The sequence below is a fragment of the Neoarius graeffei genome, chromosome 5 (assembly GCF_027579695.1).
Source record: "Neoarius graeffei isolate fNeoGra1 chromosome 5, fNeoGra1.pri, whole genome shotgun sequence".
NCBI classification, from domain to species: Eukaryota; Metazoa; Chordata; class Actinopteri; order Siluriformes; family Ariidae; genus Neoarius; species Neoarius graeffei.
The window spans coordinates 44,237,823-44,262,719 of NC_083573.1; the positions used below are offsets into that span (position 1 = coordinate 44,237,823).

The 24,897-nt window shown below is 41.8% G+C and overlaps 1 protein-coding gene across 2 annotated transcripts in view; it reads right to left on the reverse strand.

Annotated features, from left to right (window-relative positions):
• fhod3b (formin homology 2 domain containing 3b) overlaps positions 1-24,897 on the reverse strand; it is a 302,109-nt gene that overhangs the window by 249,804 nt on the left and 27,408 nt on the right. For both annotated transcript variants that reach the window (XM_060921768.1, XM_060921769.1), the window contains exon 3: positions 12,502-12,566. In XM_060921768.1, the coding sequence (XP_060777751.1) occupies positions 12,502-12,566 (65 nt within the window). The remainder of the gene's footprint in view (positions 1-12,501; positions 12,567-24,897) is intronic.

A 24,897-nucleotide genomic window follows, 5' to 3' on the forward strand; every position in this document is an offset into this window, starting at 1 on the left:
AGACTGCATGAAAGTAAATACAGAGGGTTCACTGCACGGTGCAAGCCGCTCATAAGCCTCAAGAATAAAAAGGCTAGATTGGACTTTGCTAAAAAACATCTAAAAAAGCCAGCACAGTTCTGGAAGAACATTCTTTGGACAGATGAAACCAAGATCAACCTCTACCAGAATGATGGAAAGAAAAAAGTATGGCGAAAGCGTGGTACAGCTCATGATCCAAAGCATACCACATCATCTGTAAAACACGGCGGAGGCAGTGTGATGGCTTGGGCATGCATGACTGCCAGTGGCACTGGGTCACTAGTGTTTATTGATGATGTGACACAGGACAGAAGCAGCCGGATGAATTCTGAGGTATTCAGAGACATACTGTGTGCTCAAATGTAGCCAAACTGATTGGTCGGCGTTTCATAATACAGATGGACAATGACCCAAAACATAAAGCCAAAGCAACCCAGGAGTTTATTAAAGCAAAGAAGTGGAATATTCTTCAATGGCCAAGTCAGTCACCTGATCTCAACCCAATTGAGCATGCATTTCACTTGTTAAAGACTAAACTTCAGACAGAAAGGCCCACAAACAAACAGCAACTGAAAACCGCTGCAGTAAAGGCCTGGCAGAGCATTAAAAAGGAGGAAACACAGCGTCTGGTGATGTCCATGAGTTCAAGACTTCAGGCAGTCATTGCCAACAAAGGGTTTTCAACCAAGTATTAGAAATGAACATTTTATTTACAATTATTTAATTTGTCCAATTACTTTTGAGCCCCTGAAATGAAGGGATTGTGTTTAAAAAATGCTTTAGTTCCTCACATTTTTATGCAATCATTTTGTTCAACCCACTGAATTAAAGCTGAAAGTCTGAACTTCAACTGCATCTGAATTGTTTTGTTCAAAATTCATTGTGGTAATGTACAGAACCAAAATTAGAAAAATGTTGTCTCTGTCCAAATATTTATGGACCTAACTGTACATAGGATAAGCACAATTACCCAAATCATAGCAGAGGACACTGGTGAGTTCGCTTGTGTCTGAACTTGTGAACTGTGAGGCAAAATGGAAAAAGTGAAACATCATTTTTTAAACGCTCATTTTGCAGCTCGTACTGTTTCTACTCTACTCTGACCTCCTAAATCAGTAGGCCTCCTTTTTATAGAGAGGATTTAATTGGAAAAAAAAATTCACTGACAAGCAAAGTCAAAGATCAGTTAATTAGAAAAGTGTCTCAACTTCACAGAATATTATACGCCTTTAAACGCTCAGCTTAATTGAACAGTGAAAAAATAGCACTGCAGTGCATAGCGCACACGATGCCAACAAGGCAACCTCCATCACTTTGGATCCCTCTTACAGGGCGAGAACCACAATGTGCTTTTAACAATAAACCCAAAGGGGGTCTGAATTAAACGGAGCCATGGGGTAGGATCATTAGGGACGTTCAGAGCTTTTGCTTCACAAACAAAACAGATGCATTTACAGGCCTGTTGGTTCCCAGAGCTCAAACCACGACACTGATTCCACATAGGAGCTCGCTGCCTCATTTCTATTAACAACTTCTAAAATACATAGCGTCTATCTGCAGTGCGGAAGAAGTTAAGAGAAATAAACGGTGTCTGGGATTAACGGCACCAAACTTTGCCCTTCCAGATGAATCCCAGGTCTGGTCCTGTTTTGACATAGCGCAGCCTAGCCATCATGCGCTGATTATAATAAAGCGCAGCGTCAAGAGCTATGCTGGCACAGTGGACCTGAGTAAACCATTAGCTCATCCGGTAAACACTTTCACTCTCACGGGAGCCACGAAAGCCAGATCTCCCCACCCACGGAGGATCCAGTCCACAGCCAAATGTTCACATGAGCTTATGTCTGTCATTACGGTGCCACAGTTTACCTCCTTCTGAGTCGGCACGGAGGTCTGTGGGCTTTGAGAATCAGCCATCCGATGATGATTGTTGCTTTTCACTAGTAGTAAAGAAACCATAAGCTGTGTTGTGTACATTATCGTTCCAGCCAGATCTCCTTGCTTCAGTCCGTTGAGGTTCCCCACAAGCGTGCTAAATGACAGAGATCGCTCACGGAAGGCTGCGTGGCTCATCAGCCATGTTTACCATGCCCTAAAATAAACAACATGTTTCTATGCCGCCTCGTCTGTGATGTTCGACACTTGGACCGTTAAACCACAGCGTTGCGGAAGTGCTGATTATATTTGGCTATTTGGATGATCACAGGTTTTGTGATGAGAAGAGTAAACAGAGCTCAAAGTGAAACCTCAGCATTCTCACGAGCATATCAGTAAAATACGCTGAGAAAGAAACAGGCTGAAAGTGCGTATGATGCATGATCATGACGAGAGCAGTGCACCGACTGTCTCACTCCACCACCATCAGTCTCAGCACGACATTTACGCTCAGGTATAGTGATACAAACAGCGGACTAGGAGCTTTTCTGCTGCTGATCAAAACAAAGCCCGATGGAAACTTGAGGAGATTCCTTGAATGTTTTAAAATCATTCGGAGTACCTGTTGTGCTGCAGTCTCTCACAGAGCACACATGTGATGTGGCAGCTTTGTTTCATTATGAAGCCTCTGATGTGCAGAGAGACACCAGCAGGAGACAGTGCTGGAAATCTACACTGATTTACAGTGTTTATATATATATATATATATATATATATATATATATATATATATATATATATATATGATTATTTTATTGGAACAAATTTAATGTAATCTAGATGTAACCTAATCAAAGCTTTAATCAGACACCTGTAGGACACTACATACAGTAGACACAGACACGGGTATTTTACTGGGAAATACCCCACTTGTATTTTTCATACGAGCTACATCCGGGACATGGAGAACCAAAACAGTGACATAACTCTCTATATGAGGAAACTGATGAATTGTTTTGATAAATTTGGGTATTTTTTGCTTGTGAATGTGTTGATATCCATCCATCCATTATCCGTAGCCGCTTATCCTGTGCAGGATCATGGGCAAGATGGAGCCTATCCCAGCTGACTATGGGCAAGAGGCGGGGTACACCCTGGACAAGTTGTCAGGTCATCACAGGGCTGACACATAGAGACACACAACCATTCACACTCACATTCACACCTACGGTCAATTTAGAGTCACCAGTTAACCTAACCTGCATGTCTTTGGACTGTGGGGGAAACCGGAGCAAACCCATGTAGACACGGGGAGAACATGCAAACTCCGCACAGAAAGGCCCCTGTCAGCCACTGGGCTTGAACCCAGAACCTTCTTGCTGTGAGACAACAGTGCTAACCACTACACCACCGTGCCGCCCCGTGTCAATACAATAAAAAGAAACTCATATGCTGGCTTGAAGATATGAACTTTATCTTCTTGTGTTGAAAAACTCACATTTTTCATACGAAATACATTGCGGATCTAAGTGACATATTTAAATAATATTGGCTGGCATTTTTCTGGTGTATCTCCATTCAGCTAGCATGATACTGAACGAGTCGAAGACTCGTTCAGTATCATGCTAGCTGAATGGAATATGTTTGATACACCACAAAAAAGCCAGCCAATATCTCATCTCATTATCTCTAGCCGCTTTATCCTTCTACAGGATCGCAGGCAAGTTGGAGCCTATCCCAGCTGACTACGGGTGAAAGGCGGGGTACACCCTGGACAAGTCGCCAGGTCATCACAGGGCTGACACATAGACAACCATTCACACCTACGGTCAATTTTTAGAGTCACCAGTTAACGTAACCTGCATGTCTTTGGACTGTGGAGGAAACTGGAGCACCCGGAGGAAACCCACGTGGACACGGGGAGAACATGCAAACTCCGCACAGAAAGGCCCTCGCCGGCCACGGAGCTCAAACCTGGACCTTCTCGCTGTGAGGCGACAGCGCTAACCACTACACTGCCCACCAGCCAATATTATTATTATTATTATTATTATTATTATTATACTACATACACACTCTTCATATCAGCATTCTCAAAGGCCAACACTAACTTATCCGCAACTCGGTGCTGTTAGTACAGCAGTGCAGTTACCTTCCAGCCAGTGTAGTGTTAGTGAAGGCTAATGCTAGCACAGTCAAGACAAATATTATTATAATTTTCCCTGTGTAATTTACTTAGTTACTTTTAAAATCAACCTCAACAACTACACACAACGGAGCGACCTGGCAGCCAAAATTCTCTCAAAATCTTCTGCTTTTAATGAGGGAAACCTCGCAGCCATGTTTGTTTACAAACTGTCAGTCACTTGCTAGCACGGAAGTTTTACATCTCTGACGTGTCTCTTTTCCGGTTTTTCAATGTCCGTTGGTCTGTTTTTCTCTTGTAAATACACATGAAGAATATATAATGAAGTTTTGGTAGCCTTTCGGATGTTCAGCGCATCTTCAGTTTATTTATTTACTGCTTAAACCTAGCACTGGATTAGCCTCGTCTTCTCTCTTTCCCGGCCAACAAAGAAATTATTGCACATCTGTACAGCAGAAAAGTTTTGTCATTGGATTTTCGCATGAGCTTTGATGTGTGACGTAGTGTTGGCTTGACAATGTGCAATATTGTAACAATACTGCATGCTTATTCTCCATTGGGAAGAGTGGCGTAATACATGGAGGATAAGTGATATGATAACAATATTGCATGCTGTGAATAAACCCACTAGAAGGGAACAGAATGCATGTTTTTATTCCATGGAAAAAGTGGCCTGTGTGTATAATAATTCCCGATATTTCACTCAGATGACGTCACTCCCAGTGTTTTCCTGTTGACTAGACATGCGTTGTCAAAATGGTGAACCGGTTCAAAATTAACATTCTTTTGATTAACTTGTGTTTGCTTTTTTTATGTGTCCATATAATATAAAGAACTTCTCATTTTGAAAATATTTTCACTCGTTCGCTTTGCTCATGAATATGTTCACCACTCGAAGATAAACTTTATATAACACACGCAACCGTGTAATATCCTCTGTTAACAATGTTAATGAGTCTTTTATCAATAGGCTTAACAAGTTTACCCTCCAAGCACAAATGCTTTTAATAAAGCACTCATTTCATAAAATCTTTGGTTTCCTTGATTGCTATTCTGTGCCAGTTAATTTGGTCTGAAGAAAGAAAAAAAAATTGTCGAAAACATGTGTATGTCTCTGTGATTACAGTGCCTGAATTAGGGTACTGTCAGAAAGCCACAGCTCACTTCCTGAGGCAGTGTGGAGGCCTGCGAGCTCTCAGAATGAACCATCTGATGATGATTGGTGCTTTTCACTAGCAGTAAAGAACCAATAAACAGTCGTGTACATTACTGTTCTGCCAGATCTCGCTGCTTTAGTCCCTTGAGGTTCCCTCCTAGTGATTTAAATGACGGGGATTACTCACGAAAGGCTGAGCCATGTTTACCATGCCCTGAAATAAACAATATGATTATAAACAGCTTTATCTGTGATCTTCAACACATCGACTGTTAAACCGGCACCCTGGGGAACCGCTGGTTAAATTTAGATGACCTGTCTGCATCAGTTAGGCTCGACGGCTGCACGACAGCTGTCTGAGTCTGCTTTCTCGTCAAAAGAAATTCAATAGTGATTCGGTTGGTACATTTGTGCAGCGCAGGTAAATTAAAGGCTATGGAGTGCTGGAAAGTAGTCATGAGTGCTGAAAAATAGTTCACATCACTGTGTGTCATCAGTCTCACCCTGCTCTGACCTGCTGACATTCCACTTTCATGCCCCGAGTTCTACTGCTGGCTGCACATGCAGCATTATGGCACGACTATGAATGCCTTAATACCTGTAAATGCGTTCCTTTCATCAAGTCCAAGGAACAGTGTGACACACAGCGGATAAAAATAGTTTACAAAGACAGTCCGACAATCACTAAATTGTATATGGCTTCAAATTAGGATTTTACACTGTCTATAGCTTATAAACATGCACACACAACCCAGTAAGCCGTGACAGGTGGGTGTCATCTCAGTCAAAAGTTCGTCATCATCTTAAACAAGCCCTTGCTGTCTTGTTCTGCTCATCCCTACATTAATCCTTGGACCAGCACTCGAGAGAACATCCTTTATCCACCCAGGGTCTACCATTCCCCCCAGACAGCTCTCTAAAGACACACAGGCATGCGGCTGGTCAGAAATAACGATCCTATCATTGCTACCAAGAATAATGACAAGATGAGCAGGGACAGAAGGAGGAGAAACAGGAACCAAACACTAACTAAAGCAACATGTCCATGATATTTAGGATCTATCTGTGCATTCTAAGGGTATAGATAAGCTGGTAGTAAAATGATACTGCAGAGACCGTAAAACAATAGGCAAGCAGATTTTGTGTCCAGGCTAATCTTTTTTTCTAGTTCATATTTGACCAGTGGACAAGTAGAAAACATTTTATACACTGGCTATGTTTAAAGCTATTCTACCTTTCAGATTTTTCAAGTGTAGGTCATGAAAAGAATTTTCCCTGACACCCAATTATTTTTGTTTAGTGGACTGAAAGCTACTGAATTCGAATCACAGACTTCAAATTGTATTGTTTTTTTAAAAATTGAGCAATTAATTAATTCAAGGCCACGTGGCCCTAAATTCTCTGCTATTTTTTCCTGCTTCACCATGACCCAATACAAGATAGTACATCATGCATGACGTGGTGGGCTTTCCCTGTTCGCGCAAGGCATTGTGGGATAGAAATTTGAAACAGGAGAGAAAAATGGAGGACGTGAGTGTGGGAATGAAACGTGAAAGACTGACTACAGTAACGGAAAGCGAGAAGAAAAGACGTTATGTTGAGAAGGAAAGGAAACGCAGGACCAAGCTAATAAATATCAGCGGTCAGCGAGCACCTCGGTGTGATCAGCTGTTCATTTAGCGACAGAATGATGTAACTGTCAGTGCACGGTCAAAGGTAAATCTGCGCATGCGCACACGGACTTCCTCTGTCTGCTTGACTGCACGAAGCAAGCGACTTCAAGCACATTATTTGCTCGGGAATTTCCTCAAATTAGATAACTTCCCAGCCACAGAATAGCCTGATATTTTTGTGAGATATTACAGAAATAAACATATATTACAATGACTAAATTTCAGAGGGAACTAAATTTCACCGATTTTATGAACTCGAAAGGCCGTCTAGCTTTAAGCGTAATGCACTTCATGGTGGTGCGACAGAATGGGATGCTATAATTGCAGCATGTGCTTCCGAAACACATCCATGCTATCTGGCTGATACTAGATGGGTTAATTAGCATGTACACATGATGTTTTCAGAACCAGGAAAGAAGTCTTTCATATCAGACCCCTGCTTACTATCCTCAGTCACCTTGCTGTTAAACATGCATTATAATAAAAAAGGAAGACACTCACCAGACTTGAATAATATCTTTTAAGTGCAATGTGAGGAGAGAACACATCGCATAGCTGAAACATAGGGCAACAACTTGTTGATTTCTTTTGTGTGTAGGAAGAAAATGAGGAGCTACATTCGAAACGTTGTGAGATGGAATAAAAACATGTATTCTATTCCCTTCTCGTGGGTTTCATAGCATGCAATATTGTTGGCATATCGTTTATCCTACATGTATTACGTCACTCTACCCAATGGAGAATGAGCGTTGAATATGGTTTACAATATTGCATGGTTGCCAAGACAACATGACATCACACGTCGGAGCTGATGTGAAGATTCAATTATAGAGTTTTCTGCTGCGTATGCGCAGAAGCATTTCTTTGTTCGTCAGGAAAGAGAAAGACGCGTTGAACATCCGAAAGGCTACCAAAACTTCATCCAATATTCTTCACGCATATTTACAAGAGAAAAACATACCAATGGACATCAAAAAACTGGAAAAGAGGCACGTGGCCGCCAGGTTTGCTTCATTAAATACGGAAGATTTTGAGAGAATTTTGAAAGAGAAAGACACGAATGTGTATGTATTAATAATAATACCTGGCTTTTTTTTGTGGTATATCAGATATATTCCATTCAGCTAGACTCGTCTTCAACTCGTTCAATATCATACTAGCTGAATGGAATATATCTGATAGACCACTCAAAGCCAACCAATATTATTTAATTATATTACGCTAGCAGGGCTCAACATTAACTTTTTAATCCAGTTGTCCAGTCGGATAAGCAGCAAGATTTTTCACTTGTCCTGACCATAACCTTTTAATTGCTATGTATTTACTAGTTCAATGAAAGGAAAGTGATTAGCAAAGTTTATCAAAAAGCAGGTGTAGTTATGATAATCATTATGCTTTAATGATTTATAATTTTTCAACAAAGCTCAAGCTTTAACTGTAACAATAAACAAAAACTATCCAATGCCCCATTATGGTGCGTGCGTTGTTATAGCCCATTACCTGATCTGCAGTTTTAAGAATTGGGATTGTCGTCTTTTTCATTTCCTTTGGATGAAATTAAACCTAAAGAAAGCAAGTTGGATGTGATAAGGGTGACAGAATCACGTTGTGAATGAAAACAAACCGTACGTGAGTTCAGCACTGTCGTGAAATTCCTGCAAAATGTTTTACAACATTTGTGATGGGTAATGTGGACCACAGAAAGGAACTAGAGACCTGTACAGGTCTGAGGTCAGCCTTTTGTGTTGACGCCAGGATTTGAACTGACGTTACAAAATTTCTCCCTTGCTTGAGCAGCATGCTAGACCACTCAGCCACAGAGGATTACATTATAAACTGAGGTTATGTAATGTGGCATTTACGTAGTCAGTACGCAGTGGCGCCATACCACGACTGTGGAATCGCTACTTGAGGCTGTCACACCAATTACATTCTTAAACACGCTCGAACTCGGTTGAATATACACATACAGACAGGCGCCTCTATAGGCGTCAGCCAAAGGCTGAGCCAAAAATACAATAAATGTCCGAATGAAATGAAGATTCGCCACAGATATTAATTTTACTGAGGTATTTGATCACCATTTCTCTGACTTTGAGGACTTAAAAGTCATGGGGAAGCCATGGCCTACTGGTTACAGAAGCAGCTTTGGGACCAAAAGGTTGCAGGTCTGATTCCCTGGACCAGCAGGAATCTGTTGAAGTGCCCTTGAGCAAGGCACCTAACCCCCCAGGCTGCTCTGAGTACGAGTGTCTGCTAAATGCCGTTAATGTAACAATTAGACATTACGACGTGGTTATTTTTACACACGCGCCAGCTGTACTTGGCTTCCTCGGAATTTTGTAAACAATAACACGGCCGGATTGAGGCGATGAACTACTTTTGTTGGAACTTTATTGATATAACTCTTGAATAATTACTATAAAAATGATGATTTTCAACAAATATTCAACTTGTCCCGTCAGACAGGCAGATGTGGGTTCGACTTGTCCGGACCAAACAATTGGTTGACTAGCGTTAATGTCGAGCTGCAGCTGCTTTTTAGTTCTAGACAGTTTCTGGACAACTAAATCATGGAACTGGGCTGGCTAAATTTATCCAAACCTGTTCTGACATTGAAAGGCATAAGCATGAATATTTAAAGACACAGCAGTTTCAGAAAAAGTCTGCAACTCCCAAGAAAAAAAAAAAGGAACAGCACTAAGCTCTAGCCATCTTTCATCAGCAAATTGGCTTCCAGCAGAAGAGCAGAAAAACTAAAGAGGAAACTGGGGCAGGTGCCTAAGCAGGCCTGGTTCACAGCCGTTCTCCAGTCTGATTCTCAGGCCTTGCCAACAAAGCAGGCAGCCTTCGCTACTGGACAGAAAAAAAAATCTCCGGCAAATAGTTTTCGACTTTCCAAAAGTTTCCACAGGTGGTTTTTGCATGCAGAATCAGTAAAAAGAATCAGTGGAGGAATGACTGAGAGAGATAACTCAGCTTCAATCTCCGGGCGATTTCTCTCGTCTGTGCCCTTAAATAACACGTTTGCACAAGTACAAATTAAAATCTGACAGCTCTCGACTTAATGGGTTTCGCAGACGACGGGTTAGATTTTTCCCCTCGGCACTATGGCGAGTGGAGACTGCGTGAGCCACGTGTGCTTGGCTGCTCTGCACCATGCCGCTGGGAATGTGCCACTGCCGACAGGCCGACATCTGTCTTAAACACTGGCTACAAGATCCTGTACACAGACAACAGCCGAATCCAGACTAAATAATTACAGGACTCTTCCAAGATGGAGACGGTCATAACAATGTCCATCCGCATTCACTAGAGTCTAATAACCAGCTAAATACAATATTCTTTCAGCACTAAAGACAACTAAATATAGTATAAGTTACAAAATTAGAAGCAACTAGATCAAAACTACAGTATAAGAGCGTAACATGAGTTGTTATTGCATCAGTGTATACTCAAGAGAACTTTCGAACAATATTCTCAAGTCACTGACAGTCAGTTTAAGGTCTGAACCCTTATGCCACTGCAAGGGGGATGGGGGGCAAGCTGCGCAGACCCTTCAGGTGGTCTGCAAATAAAATGCAGGCTGGTCTGACCTTTCAGCAGAGCTGCTAACACACCCCATATGTTCCATCATGGCTGCGTACGAACTGTGGAGGGGTGACCAGGAGATTTACGAGATATAACTACATGGGCCCAATAGCTGGGCCCATAACAATCAACGCTGAAGCACTGAGGTGACCGAAACATGTTTAGAAGCTAATATAACCTGGCGATGAGACACTGGGCCTGCACACTTCTCCTGCCATGGCTCTGTTAGGCTCATCGATAGTTGGCTTACAAGCATTCAACCAGATGGAAGACGCTAAACAGATGCACAAGGTCTAACATTAGAGTAAACCATTAAGCAGCCTCAACCACATTGTGCACAGACTCAATTACAGATGACTTATAAATATGTTTATAAATGGCAAAGCAATTAGAATGTATTTAGGCTAGAAAACATAATATGATTGGCATATAGTGGCAAAAAGCCACAAGGGAATGTGTGCATCTTTGTTCTGGTGGGGCTAGGAATAGGATAGGAATATCTGAGAGTTTTGTTCCCTTGTGGGGACATTTGACTGGTCCTCATTAGTAATTTTTGTTTTTTTAATGTCAGCCTTTATTTTACAAAATTGAGGAGCCAGAAGGTTTGGTTACTGAGGATAAGGTTAGGGACGGATATTTGGCTAGCATAGCATTTATTGCTTGCTTCAATTTATATGTCACTGGAAGGTCCTCACAAGACTGTGTGTGCGTGTGTATATTTTTATATACTACTGAGGACCAAATTTCTTCGGAAGGATAGTAAAATCTTACAATTTTGATCTTGTGGGGACATTCGGATGGTCCCCACAAAGAAATTGCTGTTTCATGTGTGTGTGTGTGTGTGTGTGTGTGTGTGTGTGTGCACACGCGCATGTTTTTATATACTACTGAGGACCAAATGTCCCCGGAAGGATAGTAAAATCTTACAATTTCGACCTTGTGGGGACATTTGGATGGTCCCCACAAGGAAATTGCTGTTTTGTGTGTGTGTGTGTGTGTGTGTGTGTGTGTGTGTGTGCACGTGCGCATGTTTTTATATACTACTGAGGACCAAATGTCCCCATAAGGATAGTAAAATCTGACAATTTCGACCTTGTGGGGACATTCGGATGGTCCTCATTAATATATATATATATATATATATATATATATATATATATTTTTTTTTTTAATGTCAGCCTTTATTTTACAAAATTGAGGAGCCAGAAGGTTTAGTTACTGAGAATAAGGTTTGGGACGGATATTGGGCTAGCATAGCACTTATTGCTTGCTTTAATTTACTGTACATGTCACTGGAAGGTCCTCACAAGGACATACGTGTGTGTGTGCACGCGCGCATGTTTTTATATACTACTGAGGACCAAATGTCCCCATAAGGATAGTAAAATCTGACAATTTTGACCTTGTGGGGACATTTGGATGGTCCCCACAAGGAAATTGCTGGTGTGGTGTGGTGTGGTGTGTGTGTGTGTGTGTGTGTGTGTGTGTGTTTTTACAAAAATTGAAGAAAATAAAAGAGCCAAAAAGTTTCCTTTTCATTACTGAGGTTAAGGTTAGGTTTAGAGACAGACACAGCATTAATTAACTGCATTAATAATTATGTTAATGGAAGGTCTTCACAAGGATAGTGAGACAAATGTGTGTGTGTGTGTGTGCGTGCATGCATATGGGTGTGTGTATGAGAGAAGAGAGAGAGAGCGAGAGCATACCATTTTTTATTATTGAAAAAATTCTTTGTAACAAGACTACAAACGAAAGAAAGGGGCAACTCAAACTAGCCATGGAGCAACTTTGCCACAAATTCTCATCAAATGAAACCCACAAGAAATCAGAACATGACAGATTTCTTGCGACCACAACAAATCCCAGTATAAGTCACACGTCTTACTGCAACATATTTAAACAAAGCATTGTAATAGAAACAGCCCTGAATTGAATGGCTTTGCCAGCATTTAAAGTCAATGGCTACCGTAGGACTCATGATATCTTCTAACCTCACACACCCATTACTGTAGCAAACAGAGCATCATATTACTCACCTATGCAGGCATGGACCCTTACTGAGAGTTGTGTTCGGAGGATTATACTGTGCTTTTTGCCTCTCCTGAAAAAGAAGATAGAATGTAATAATTATACAAGAAATGCAATTGAATGTGTATTAAAAAATTATATAATCACAATTTTTTTTTTTCAAAATGCCCTGTATGCCTAAAAAATGTTGAATAATTAATATTTCTCAGATTTAGTAGACACTTAAACCCATAAGCTTTTCTATAAACGTTTCATGCTTAAGATGTTGAAATGAATATAAGTAATTAAGCCTTTTTTTAATCCATACAAAATCCTACACTGTCCCACAGGCCAATGAACTGCAACGCTGGTTTAAATGACATATTACGATGTTGTATCGTCAGCAGTGGACTCTAACGACTCCCATCCTATTTCTAACACCCGTTTCCTGTTTGATCCATCCAGTGTTTGTATATCTACTACTTCCTAGTTTATCTTCATCAGAGGGTTTTTTTTTCATTAGAATGTTGATTCTTCCAATTCACTGAGGTATTTGTTTCAAGCAACTTGTTTTATTACCTTTAATTCATGTCCATTTGTTTCCTTCTCCTGTAATTTGTGTGAATCTTTGATGAATATTTAAGAGTTATTCCACAAAATTGAGTCGTACACGAGCTGACAGCCGACGAGGCGCGTAGCACCAAGTTGGCTATAAGCCATGTATGACGTGATTGAGTGGAATAACTGTTTTATTCTATCCACATTCACTGGATTTTGAAAAACAGAGCATTTTTATTTTTATTTTTGGCAAATTCTATAAATAAAAACTTTATACAAAACTTCCGACAAAATCATTTCCGCTTAGAACAGAGGTCACCAACCCGTCGATCGCGATCGACTGGTCGATCTCGGAGGCTTTCCCAGTCGATCTTGGGGGATGAGGAAAGAAATTGGAAGATTATACAGAAATACACTGCAGTATATCTGATTGGCGTTCATATTACATGTCTTCCGATAGGCCCACTACAGCTTTCCCCCTCTGTGTCAGAGGGTTCTTTTTTTTTTAACTCCTGCTGCTTACGTCTTACGTCTCTGAGCGTCGTCACCATGGTGATAGCCTTGCAATACAGTTCAGGGTTCTCCACGAGGGGTTTTAGAGGTGCGGGCCGCCCCCCTTTCTGTGATTCCCGCCCCCGTTTAATTCCTGCCGCCCCTTTACAAAAGGAAGCATGATATTGCCTATAAAACCGTGAGGATATAACCTGGCTGTCAGTGTTACTGTAGCTCTTGAAGTGTTTCCGCGGAGTGGTGGATCGGACTCGAGCCTGGCATGAACCGCTCCGACGCGCTATAATGCCACCAATCTATCACCAGCCAATCAGGAGACTTAATCAAACGCATCCCCCGCCCACCAATCTATCGCCAGCCAATCAGGAGACTTAATCAAACGCATCCCCCGCCCACCAATCTATCGCCAGCCAATCAGGAGACTTAATCAAACGCATCCGCCCACTTGTGTCCGCGTCTGAGACGTTGAATTTTCACAGAAGGAGGGAAGAAGTTGACTGAGGTAAGACTGTGTGATAAATTAACGAACGAATAAGAGAGGAATTTCAACATATAGGGCTCAAGTTTGTTACCGTTAAATAAGCATTGCTTGTACAGTAACGTTATGTTGTTACAACGCTGACCCACTTTTAACGTGCCGAGTACCAACTGTAGCCGCTAACATGCTAATTAGCTTGCTGTCAAGTTTTTCCTTTGTTGAGCTTTAAGCGTAAGGTCATGGATGTTACTACTGCTTGTTCCTGCTGTAATATGATACGTGATATGAACCTAACTATAAGGCACTCACTGACCGTGTTCAGTCACAGCCATCACATTGACTTGAGTTGCGTGATGAACTGTAACCTCTGTAGCATGACAGCAGTCATTGGTAGTAGTATCACTGCAAGTTCATATTTGTCTTTATTGTGTATGTACAGTTAAAGAAAATCAGTTCATGTTGAATTGAAGTTGTCATTTTGTCACTTAAGTTACAATTTGTGATATATCATCACTGTTGTGTTGTAATTTCAGTTGACAATTTCCATTTTATGTTGCTGTGAAATTAATTAATTTAGTGTTACAATACAAACAAGACAGTGCAACTGATGTTAACAGTTCAGCTTTCTCATTACAATATTATTAGTTGATATTAATAACAATCTGAGTCATTGGTGGTTCATTCATTCTGCTCACTACAGATATAGGCCTATATATTTTTTTGTGTATAGTTAATTTCCATTGTATGTTGTACTGAAATTAAGTCATTTCGTCAGCTCTCACAAGAAATTAAAAAGTTGGACCAGGGTCTTAAATCTTATTCAGTTAAAATTAGGCGAAATAAAAAGCCTCAACTTGAAACAGTCTAGTCTGGATTTCTTTTTCTGTCAATGCTTCAAGGGGTAGATCTTGCTTGCCATCTAGGCAGAGGTTAGGGATCTCGGGCATAAAAAGGTTGGTGACCACTGGCTTAGAATGTAAACAAACCAATGAAATGTGAAAATTGCTATAATAATAATAATTCTTGAAAAATAAAAAGATACGTTCTTACCATGAAATACATTCATTCCATATTTTCCTTCTTTTTTTGTATTTCTGGAGGTTTTGTTTTCAGATAGAGTTTTTATTTCGTCCTCGGTTTGTTCAGCAACATGCTCCGCCATTTTGTTTTTCTCTACTCACAGTATAAGAGTTGATATCCTAGTAGTAGAGTAGCCAATCAGAGCGCATGATTGCTCATATCTAGTGAATGTGAATAGAATAATAATTATTAATCTCTTTACTTACTAGAAATTAACCAATGAGCAATAAAAACTGTCACAATTAAACCATCTTGTGCAAGTCAAATGACAATAACATCTCTGTCGACTTGAGGACACCCGATTCCTTTTGTCACGACTGGTCTTATATTAGGGTCAGGTCTGGCTGAGCTACTCGCCTTAGGGGAATGTACCCATGTGTGGGCTTGAGTGTCAAATTCATGACCTTATGACAGCCTGGACCCTGCTGATTTCCTATGACTTCTTTATTGCTGCTCAGAGGGAAACCAGGCAGACTGAGAATACTGAAGAAAGTTTTGACACTTATATATATATATATATATATATATATATATATATATATATATATATATATATATATAAAAGTACTGTGCAAAAGTCTTAGGCCCCCTCTTTTCTTTCATACAAACTTTGTGATAGATTTCTATTTTATGACTTCTACATTATCGAGTCGGTACAAAAGCATTTTAGAGTCCAAACGTTCATTTTCCAGCACAAAATAAAATATTACAGGAAAAAAAGTTTCTATCTGAGCAGCATATTCCATAAGAGACCACTTTTCAGATTACAAAAGAAAACATAATGAAGGCTACTGGGTTTTGGTGCAAAATCAAGAAGCGAGTGTGACAAAGTGTCCAGAAGAACTGTGGCTGGTTCTGTAAGATGCTCAGTAAAACCTACAGCTCATTTCCTTATCAAACTGCACTCACTGTACCTGAGACTACTATTTTTTTTAAGTAAAGGGTCGTCTCACACCAAATATTGACTTTGTTTCATTTATTATGGCTTACTGCTGTTTATAGTATTTTTTTCTAATGCTGAAACATTTCGTTTCATTATTTTTAAGCCATTTTTGGTCGACAGCATTTCTTTACATGTACCTACGACTTTTGCACAGTACTGTCTGTATATATATATATATATATATATATATATATATATATATATATATATATATATTCTATCCACATTCACTGGATATGAACAAGCGCGCACTCTGATTGGCTACTCTACTGCTAGGCTATCAGCTTATATACCATGAGTAGAGAAAAACAAAATGGCGGCGCGTGTTGCTGAACCAACCGAGGCCGAAATAAAAACTCTACTCAAAATCAAACCCCTAAAAATACACAAAAAAAGCAACAAAATATGGAATAAAAGTATTTGATGGTAAGGATGTATCTTTTTTTTATTTTTGAAGCATTATTATTATAGCATTTTTCACAAATTGCTCCTGTCATTGCGCCGGTTTGTTTACATTCTAAGCGGAAATTATTTTGTCGGATGTTTTGTATAAAGTTTGTATTTATCGAATTTGCAACAAGCAAAAATAAAAATGATCTGTTTCTCAAAATCCAGTGAATGTGGATAGAATAAAACAGTTATTCCACTCAATCTCATTGTAATTGGCTTATAGCCAACTCGGCGCCACGCACCTCGTCGGCTATCAGCTCGTGTCCGACTTGATTTTGTGGAATAACTGTTAAATAAAAGTGCATAGAAATAAATATATAGAGAAATGATTTAAAGTGAGGGCGGCACGGTGGTGTAGTGGTTAGCACTGTCGCCTCACAGCAAGAAGGTCCTGGGTTCGAGCCCCGGGGTCGGCGAGGGCCTTTCTGTGCGGAGTTTGCATGTTGTCCACGTGGGTTCCCTCCGGGTGCTCCGGTTTCCCCCACAGTCCAAAGACATGCAGGTTAGGTTAACTGGTGACTCTAAATTGACTGTAGGTGTGAGTGTGAATGGTTGTCTGTGTCTATGTGTCAGCCCTGTGATGACCTGGTGACTTGTCCAGGGTGTACCCCGCCTTTCGCCCGTAGTCAGCTGGGATAGGCTCCAGCTTGCCTGCGACCCTGTAGAACAGGATAAAGCGGCTAGAGATGATGAGATGAGATGATTTAAAGTAAAAACCAAACACATCACACAGATATGAAGAGTTAAAATTCACTGGCATGTGATGCTCGTTCTGCCCAGTTCCACATTGAAATTGTAATGAATTGAATTCAATATGGAAATCGTTATTGCTGGGGGCATTACTGCACCACACTGACCTCAAATGAGGCTTCCGTAAATGAGTGGATGGAAAATACAAAGTTGCAAAAGCAAATAAAGGAGGTATCAAATGGACAAGAAATGGGATACTGGCACAAATGGAACAGGATACTATGACTCATTACTCTATGCATATCAACATATATTCAGCTTTGCCACTGAAGTTTCACCAATTGGACCATTGGGGTTTCACAAAACTGCTGTATTATACAGGCTGTGCACCATGAAGGATGTTTGTCTGCTTGGCAGCATGCCAGAGATGGCATCGCTCAATTAGAAAGAATCCAGGACTAATCTCATCTTTATATTACATCCCTGTACTCACAAACACTGTCACACAGACAGATAGGCAGAGCCACTCCATAAACACACACCAAGCAGGAAGAAAATTTGCTAAAATTACAAACAGATAAACACGACTCAAGCCTGCATAAATCCACAAGCACAGGCCTCACAGGCAGGGTATGTAAGCATAGCCTTTCCTAAAGCAACATGGCACCAGTGTGCAATTTAATCTCTGTGCCGTTGAGGCTAATCAGTAACTGGATCTATTAGGTAATGAACTTTGTGCTTCCCCATGCCTGCAACATTATCCCAGCTACTAACCAAAACTCTCTGGTGCTCGCTGCCCTGCACAGTCATTATCAGATTAAACAGTGGGCTTTACAATATTCATGAGACACCCCAAGGAAATTATTATCATAAGTGAATGTTTAGGGCAAGAACTATTGAGCAAGATGGAGGTATAGAGGTAACTGAAAGGTTAGAAGAAAGCCATCATCTTCTTCGCTGTTACCTGGAACAAGCTCTTCTTGAATTGCATGACATGCAATCGCATGATCTCCAAGCAATCCCAATGCATGATGGAAACGGTTAGCAAAGTGTGATAAACAGTGCATCATCTGTAGCTTTCCTTGCTTGTGGTTTAGTTGGACTGACTCTCTCCTTAGCCAGATGACTCAGGATTTTTCCATTCTTTTAGCACATTGCTTATGCGGGTCGAATAACCCAGGCACGCTTACTCAGTCCTGTGCAACCCAATCGCTCCGCCAACCTGAAATGTGTTTATGGTGAAGAGGAAAAAGTGCTTTGTTGTGAGGAGAACAAGATTCGTCCTGCTTATCCTTATCACCCAAAGATACTTCCTACTCAAAGTAAGAGTTGAAGGATGTTGAGTACTTTTTATCTAGTTGTATCATAAAAGAATGCCATGCTAGACACAAACAGGCATTACGGTAACTGTAGGAACATGAAGACCATATACAGTAGATCTATCATTACATGGCTGACGGAGCAGAGCCTTGCTCCTGTACTGGCCATGACGCCAGAAGAAATTTGCGGTGAGGAAAGAGCAGAGGCAAGCAGCAGCCTCTTGCCCCCGAGATAGCCACACACTACTTTTTTATTTATACTCATAAACCTCTCTGGCTTAATCCAGGCCTCATGCGGTCTCTCCTGGTGTGTGTGGAGACTTGCCAGACAGCCTCTCTGCCCTGCCTTTTTTTTTTGACCGAGTATTACCCGCTTGTTTATAGATATACATCACCTATGAAGCCCATTGATGGAGGCACAAAAAAAATGAACCAGGGAAACAAAGACAGAAAAGAGGATGCAAGATGGTTGAAAAAGGAGTTCAGGGTTCTAACTAGGTCTTTTCAGTGTATCAGGCCGATATGCAATGTTTCTTTAATGCTACACCCACAATATTGCCTGGAAAGGTTGCCGCTACACTCATAAAAAGACTTGTCAATCTTGAAAATTAATTTTCTCTTGTTATCCCTATGCAGCGGTGACAGCGCACCACCATGTGAATGTTCTACATTCAGACATCCTCCACTCCCCATCCACACAAGCGCCCAGTGCACAGCTGCCCAAGTAGTTCCATGTGGAGATTGTCACTGATCATGCTAGTCCGCTTTACCTCCTTCCTTATGCTGTGTTCGTGGTAAAGTGCCATCCATGTTAAGAGGCGCTTGCACACCATGCACATAATACGTGTCGGTCCGCGAGATAGATCTGGATAGTCATGTACTGTAATTGAATGGCTGAAGCTTAAAATAAAGCTAACACTTGGTGAACATCAACTGGTTGGTTTATTCTCATTCCATAAATATGTCACCAATATAGCTGAAGTCTTCAATCAAAAAAAAAAAAGCTCATTAATATTACCACGGCACGGTGGTGTAGTGGTTAGCACGGTCGCCTCACAGCAAGAAGGTTCTGGGTTCGAACCCAGAGGCCGGCAAGGGCCTTTCTGTGTGGAGTTTGCATGTTCTCCCCGTGTCTGTGTGGATTTCCTCCGGGTGCTCCGGTTTCCCCCACAATCCAAAGACATGCAGGTTAGGTTAATATGGGACGGCCTTGGGCTGAGGTGCCCTTGAGCGAGGCACCTAACTCCCAACTGCTCCCCGGGCGCTGTTAGCATGGCTGCCCACTGCTCTGGGTATGTGTGTGTGCTCATTGCTCACGTGTGTGTTCACTGCTTCAGATGGGTTAAATGCAGAGAGGAAATTTCACAAGTGTGTGATGAATAAAGTTGTGCTTGCTTTCTTTCTTTCAAAACAGAGTGACTTTCAGGGAGGCCTGCAAGTGCCAGGAAATGCACTAGAATGCATCTCCAAACATGTAGAACCCACGAGCTGTCGCAGGCCTAAGGCGGCCCCTGAACCCCTGGCCATTATGACTGGTGCCACTACATGGTAATTTTGGTTTAGTTAGAACCTGGGAGTGCACAAGGTTTAGCTGACTAGCTTGCAGAATTGGCCCATATTCAAAACCACCCACTTGTCCTTATCCATGGTGACCAATTTCAGTCCTGAAGGGCAACATTTTGGTATCTTTACAGTTCTGATCTAGTCCATCCATCCATCCATTATCTGTAACTGCTTATCCTATGCAGGGTCACGGGCAAGCTGGAGCCTATCCCAGCTGGCTATGGGTGAAAGGTGGGGTACATCCTGGATAAGTCGGCAGGTCATTGCAGGGCTGACATAGAGACAAACAGCCATTCACACTCACATTTACACAATTTAGAGCCACCAATTAGCCTAACCTGCATGTCTTTGGACTGTGGGGGAAACCAGAGCACCTGGAGGAACCTCACACAGACATGGGGAGAACATGCAAACTCCACACAGAAAGGCCTCCGTCGGCCACTGGGCTCAAACCCAGAACCTTCCTGCTGTGAGGCGACAGTGCTAACCACTACACCACCGTGCCGCCAGGTCTAATCTAGTTCATAAGTTTATTATCAGATTTAGTAAATGTGTGGGTGGTACAGTGGTGCAGTGGTTAGCAAGATGGTTCTAGGTTCAAATCTCACGGCCGAATGGGGCCTTTCTTTGTGGAGTTTGCATGTTTTCCTCATGTCTGTGTGGGTTTCCTCTGGGTGCTTCAGTTTCTAATCCAAAGACATGCAGATTTCTGGCTATTCTAAACTGCCCATAGGTGTGAATGTGAGTGTGAATGGTTGTTCATCTCCATATGTTAGCCCTGCAATAAACTGGTGACCTGCCGAGGGTGTGCCCTGCCCCTCACATAAAGTCAGCTGTGATTGGCTCCAGCTTCCCCCATGACTGGTATAGACCCCTTTCACATGACGTCACCGCGCCGTGAGATTTTGTTAGGCGCCATATTGGAAGACCAAGTACATGCACTCACAATATAAAACAAAGTACGAGCGAGAGTAAAGTGACACGATGGATGATAATTCTGGTTATGTGAGTACATTACCAGTTGCAGAAAGGGCACGGTATGTGGAGAAACTCGCTGTGATTGATGGGTTTGACCCATATGATAAGACTCGGGGCAAGGGAGAATGGAAACATAAGGAGGACCGGACACCAATTCTGCCATCTGTTTGCTACCCAGACATTGTAAACTATTTGTTGTTTACACCCAGTGCCTACACTCAGTGTTCGAACTATGCCGATATTTTCGAGGGGTCCCTTTTTTTCCCTTGGGGGTGTGTGTGCTTGCGCTTGTCTCAGAGCGCGGATCTCCAAACACATGAGAAGCCTATCTTACGCACATATCACGCGGACTCCACACCTCCACACACGCATCGCGTCTGAAGTCATAACTCATCAGGGGAAATCGTGTCCGCATTGGCATGTTCAAAAAACAACCTCGCGTCAACAATGATACCACACGCAAGAAAAAAAAAAACAGTCAGGCTACTCAACAACCAACCTGGCAGCAGCGAGCAAGCCCCAAACCATCCTAAATTATTATTATTATTAAATTGTAGAAGTCTGGGAGGCTTGCTCCTCATACAGTTATCAACTTGGGGCCAATTTAGCATGTTTTAAATCTGAATTTCTTGCGTTTGCTTACCTCAAAGTGTCCGCAGATCATGCACAGACTTATCCATTATATCCACAGTTTTTTGCCAAGTCTCACACAGGTTTCTTTCAAGTCTACTGTTGGGCCAATAAATCATAAATAAAACAGCTCAGATTTGTTTGTTTAAGTTGTTTGCCACTCCACTTTATTCTCGTGGGTTCACATACCGCTGCCGTTATTATCCCCTTATCACGAGTTTATTGGTCTTCCAAAATGGCGCAGGGTCTGTTTACTTCCGGTTTCGGGTGACGTCAGTGAAAGGGGTCTATATGGTATAGCTAATGGATGGATAGTAGATGTGTTCGAGCAGACTGTGCCAGACTAGTCTAAAAAATGGCAGACGAAAATGCCTCATGGACCAGAACTGACTCAGCAGGGATCATATTCCATACTCACACTTTCGATGGCCAAAGCTGACACATTTGATTTTTCTCCATTACTTGGTTGTGTGGTGAAGCCTGATGCTTGCTTATGCAGACTCATCACTACTTCTGTCACAAGGCTCAGAAATGAAGAGCTTACATGGACTCTGCGTTTTATGATGTAAATATGGTTACGTACAGATCTTCAAGCTAAATTACCTAAATATACAATTACATTTTATACAAATATTTTCTTCACATGGCAACACTAATCCAATCGTATACAGTCCACTGACTCTATGTGAACAATTGATCAGAAACTTGACGCAACAGGGACATATAATACAGAAATCGTTCTGTGCTGAGTTTCCAAACCACGGCATGAAGATTGTTACATGGTAGAATAAACCTCACATTGTACACTACGCTCTCCCTTCCAGATAAGATGTTAAGATGAGCTTAACATGACGATGCTTTGGGGAAACTGGGCACTGTTACCCTTAATCAACTCTGTCATAAGTATTTTGTCCAGCTTGAGTGGCACCGATTTCTGTGGATAATACTGACGCAGTGCCCAACATTGTGCGCTACGGCTATGGAAAACACAGTATCAGTTCATCTCGAATGATTAAGATTTGGACCGAGCTGGGGGAAAAATGATGAAATCTTGGCAAGGGTAATGGTAGTAATGTATTCTGTATAACAAATGTTCTCGGTATCTCTCCTAGTTTCTTAGTTCACTCGTTTCCGCCCCATCAGCAATCAATCCCCAGTCTCAAAGGGCTCTGAGGACAGAACACAGCAATCGCATGGATATACTCACAACCTCACTGTTTCCACACTTGCATCCATTGCACCTTTGCCTGCCATTTACTACAGCAATAAGGGACGAATCCACCACCCCAGCTGAGCTCTGAGCGCCGTTCTACCCCTCTATCCATGTAATCCACACAAATATTCAAAGCTTTCCCATTAAAGGAACTAGGCGTCTCTCCAGGGCCAGAGGCTAACCGATCCCGACAACAGCTACTCCAGCAAACCAGCCAGGAAAAAAATAGCAGTGATTTGAGAGAGAAAGAAAAAAAAAGGGGGGGGGGACAGGGGACGGGAAGAGGAATAGAGAGATTGTGCTATTATTCATTAATTTCCAGAGTTTTATCTCAGGAGACAGAGTGATTCTCTGGAATGTGCTGAAGCTTTGTCAATACTCGGGTCAACATTAACAACAATGCAGATTTGGAGATGGGGCCCTGAGTCACGGTCGCTGATAGATCTCCTCCAGGACGTTGTGGTGTGGTAGTGATTATGGCCGCTAACCCGCTATGACGTGGATATATCTACCTTGCAGAATGAGGCGTCAGAGGATCTTTCCTTAATCAGGTCTCAAAACGACTACACATGACTGAGGCGCCTGCGGAATGCAAGCGGTGATCTGTATCCGTTACCCGTGATCCTCAAAGAAAAAAGAGCCCTAGTTTTTAGGAAAACAGCTTGAGCTTAGGATTTATGAACACTTTATGAAAAATCATCACTGTCCTTAAGCAGAAACATGTTTTTACTCGACGTAGCACTTTACTACGGATGGACTGGAACACTGTTCGAATTCAAAAACAAAGCGCATGAGATAGCATAACGGAAAAGGTCAAAGTGGTCTGATTTAACTGCGTACTTCATCCATATTTTAGACTCGGTAATCATAGAACACAACAGCAGTAAATGGTGGGGGCTGTAAATTTGAGCTTATCCAGGCCATAAAAGCACTGTGTGCTGAATTACCCTGTTATTAACAGTAATGCAGTCCTCCTCTCCTCTCTACAGCCCACTCAGACACTGCATGGGTTCTAGAGAGAGAGAGACAGAAAGAGCGAGAGGTCGAGCAAGAGAGAGAGAGAGAAGAGTTGGCACTACCCTGTCTCTGCTAAAAGAGCACAGAGGAGGTTGAATTCTGCCTCTTCTCCAGGCTCCAGTACTTCCATTTACTTTACTCTCTATGCCTTTGGTTCCAATCGGCAAGCTGACATTGAGTCTGGTCCAGTCAAAACACAATGGCAACGGACAGGGCCGGCCTGTACGTTTACATAAATATATCGACAAATACCTGTGGTCTTGCTGAATAACAGGCTCGCTTGCCAACAGAGAGTCTGACATCAACGTCGGTGGACGGATCCTGGGGGCTGTGGTTCGAAAAGATAACTGGGCGCATCTCATAAAATGGTCCAAAGACTGCATTTTCACTCTGTGATGTTGATGAATTTTTGTCCCAAATGTATTCTTCTGGCCTGTGCCTGTTTGCTTTAGGCAAAAAAGATAAATCCGTGGCTTTACTTCAAGGGTTAAACGGCCATTTAAAACCACGATGAAGGTTCAAGATAAGTGTCCTCTTTGGGAGTACATTAACTGATGTGATTACATCTGAGCCATGCCAGGCGTCTTAATGTATGGACATGACATCACCTTAACTCTTGCCTTCAATCAAGCCAGGTATTTTCAGAGTCAGGGGAAGAAAGACTGCCATGTAAACTCTGCAGTATGGCGTAAAGGTGCCTTGAGATTGTTAGGTCTTTCTGATAGCCTTTGCAGAAAGGTTTCGTAGTGTCTCTAGAGAACATTGGACAAGAGTGTTTTAGCAGTTGGGTTTGATGTAAGCCACAGCGTAGGTATGCAGACTAAACTGAAGATTTTTGCTTATGGTTATACCAGGACCACTGACATCAAGCATGCAACCAATGTTTCACTGTCCTTTGAGATTTCAGGCAATCTAATTCAATCCTTTTTTTTTTTTTTTTTTGGTATAGCGCTTTGAACAAGAGCTGTTCGGATCTCGAGCCCTGATGAGCAAGCC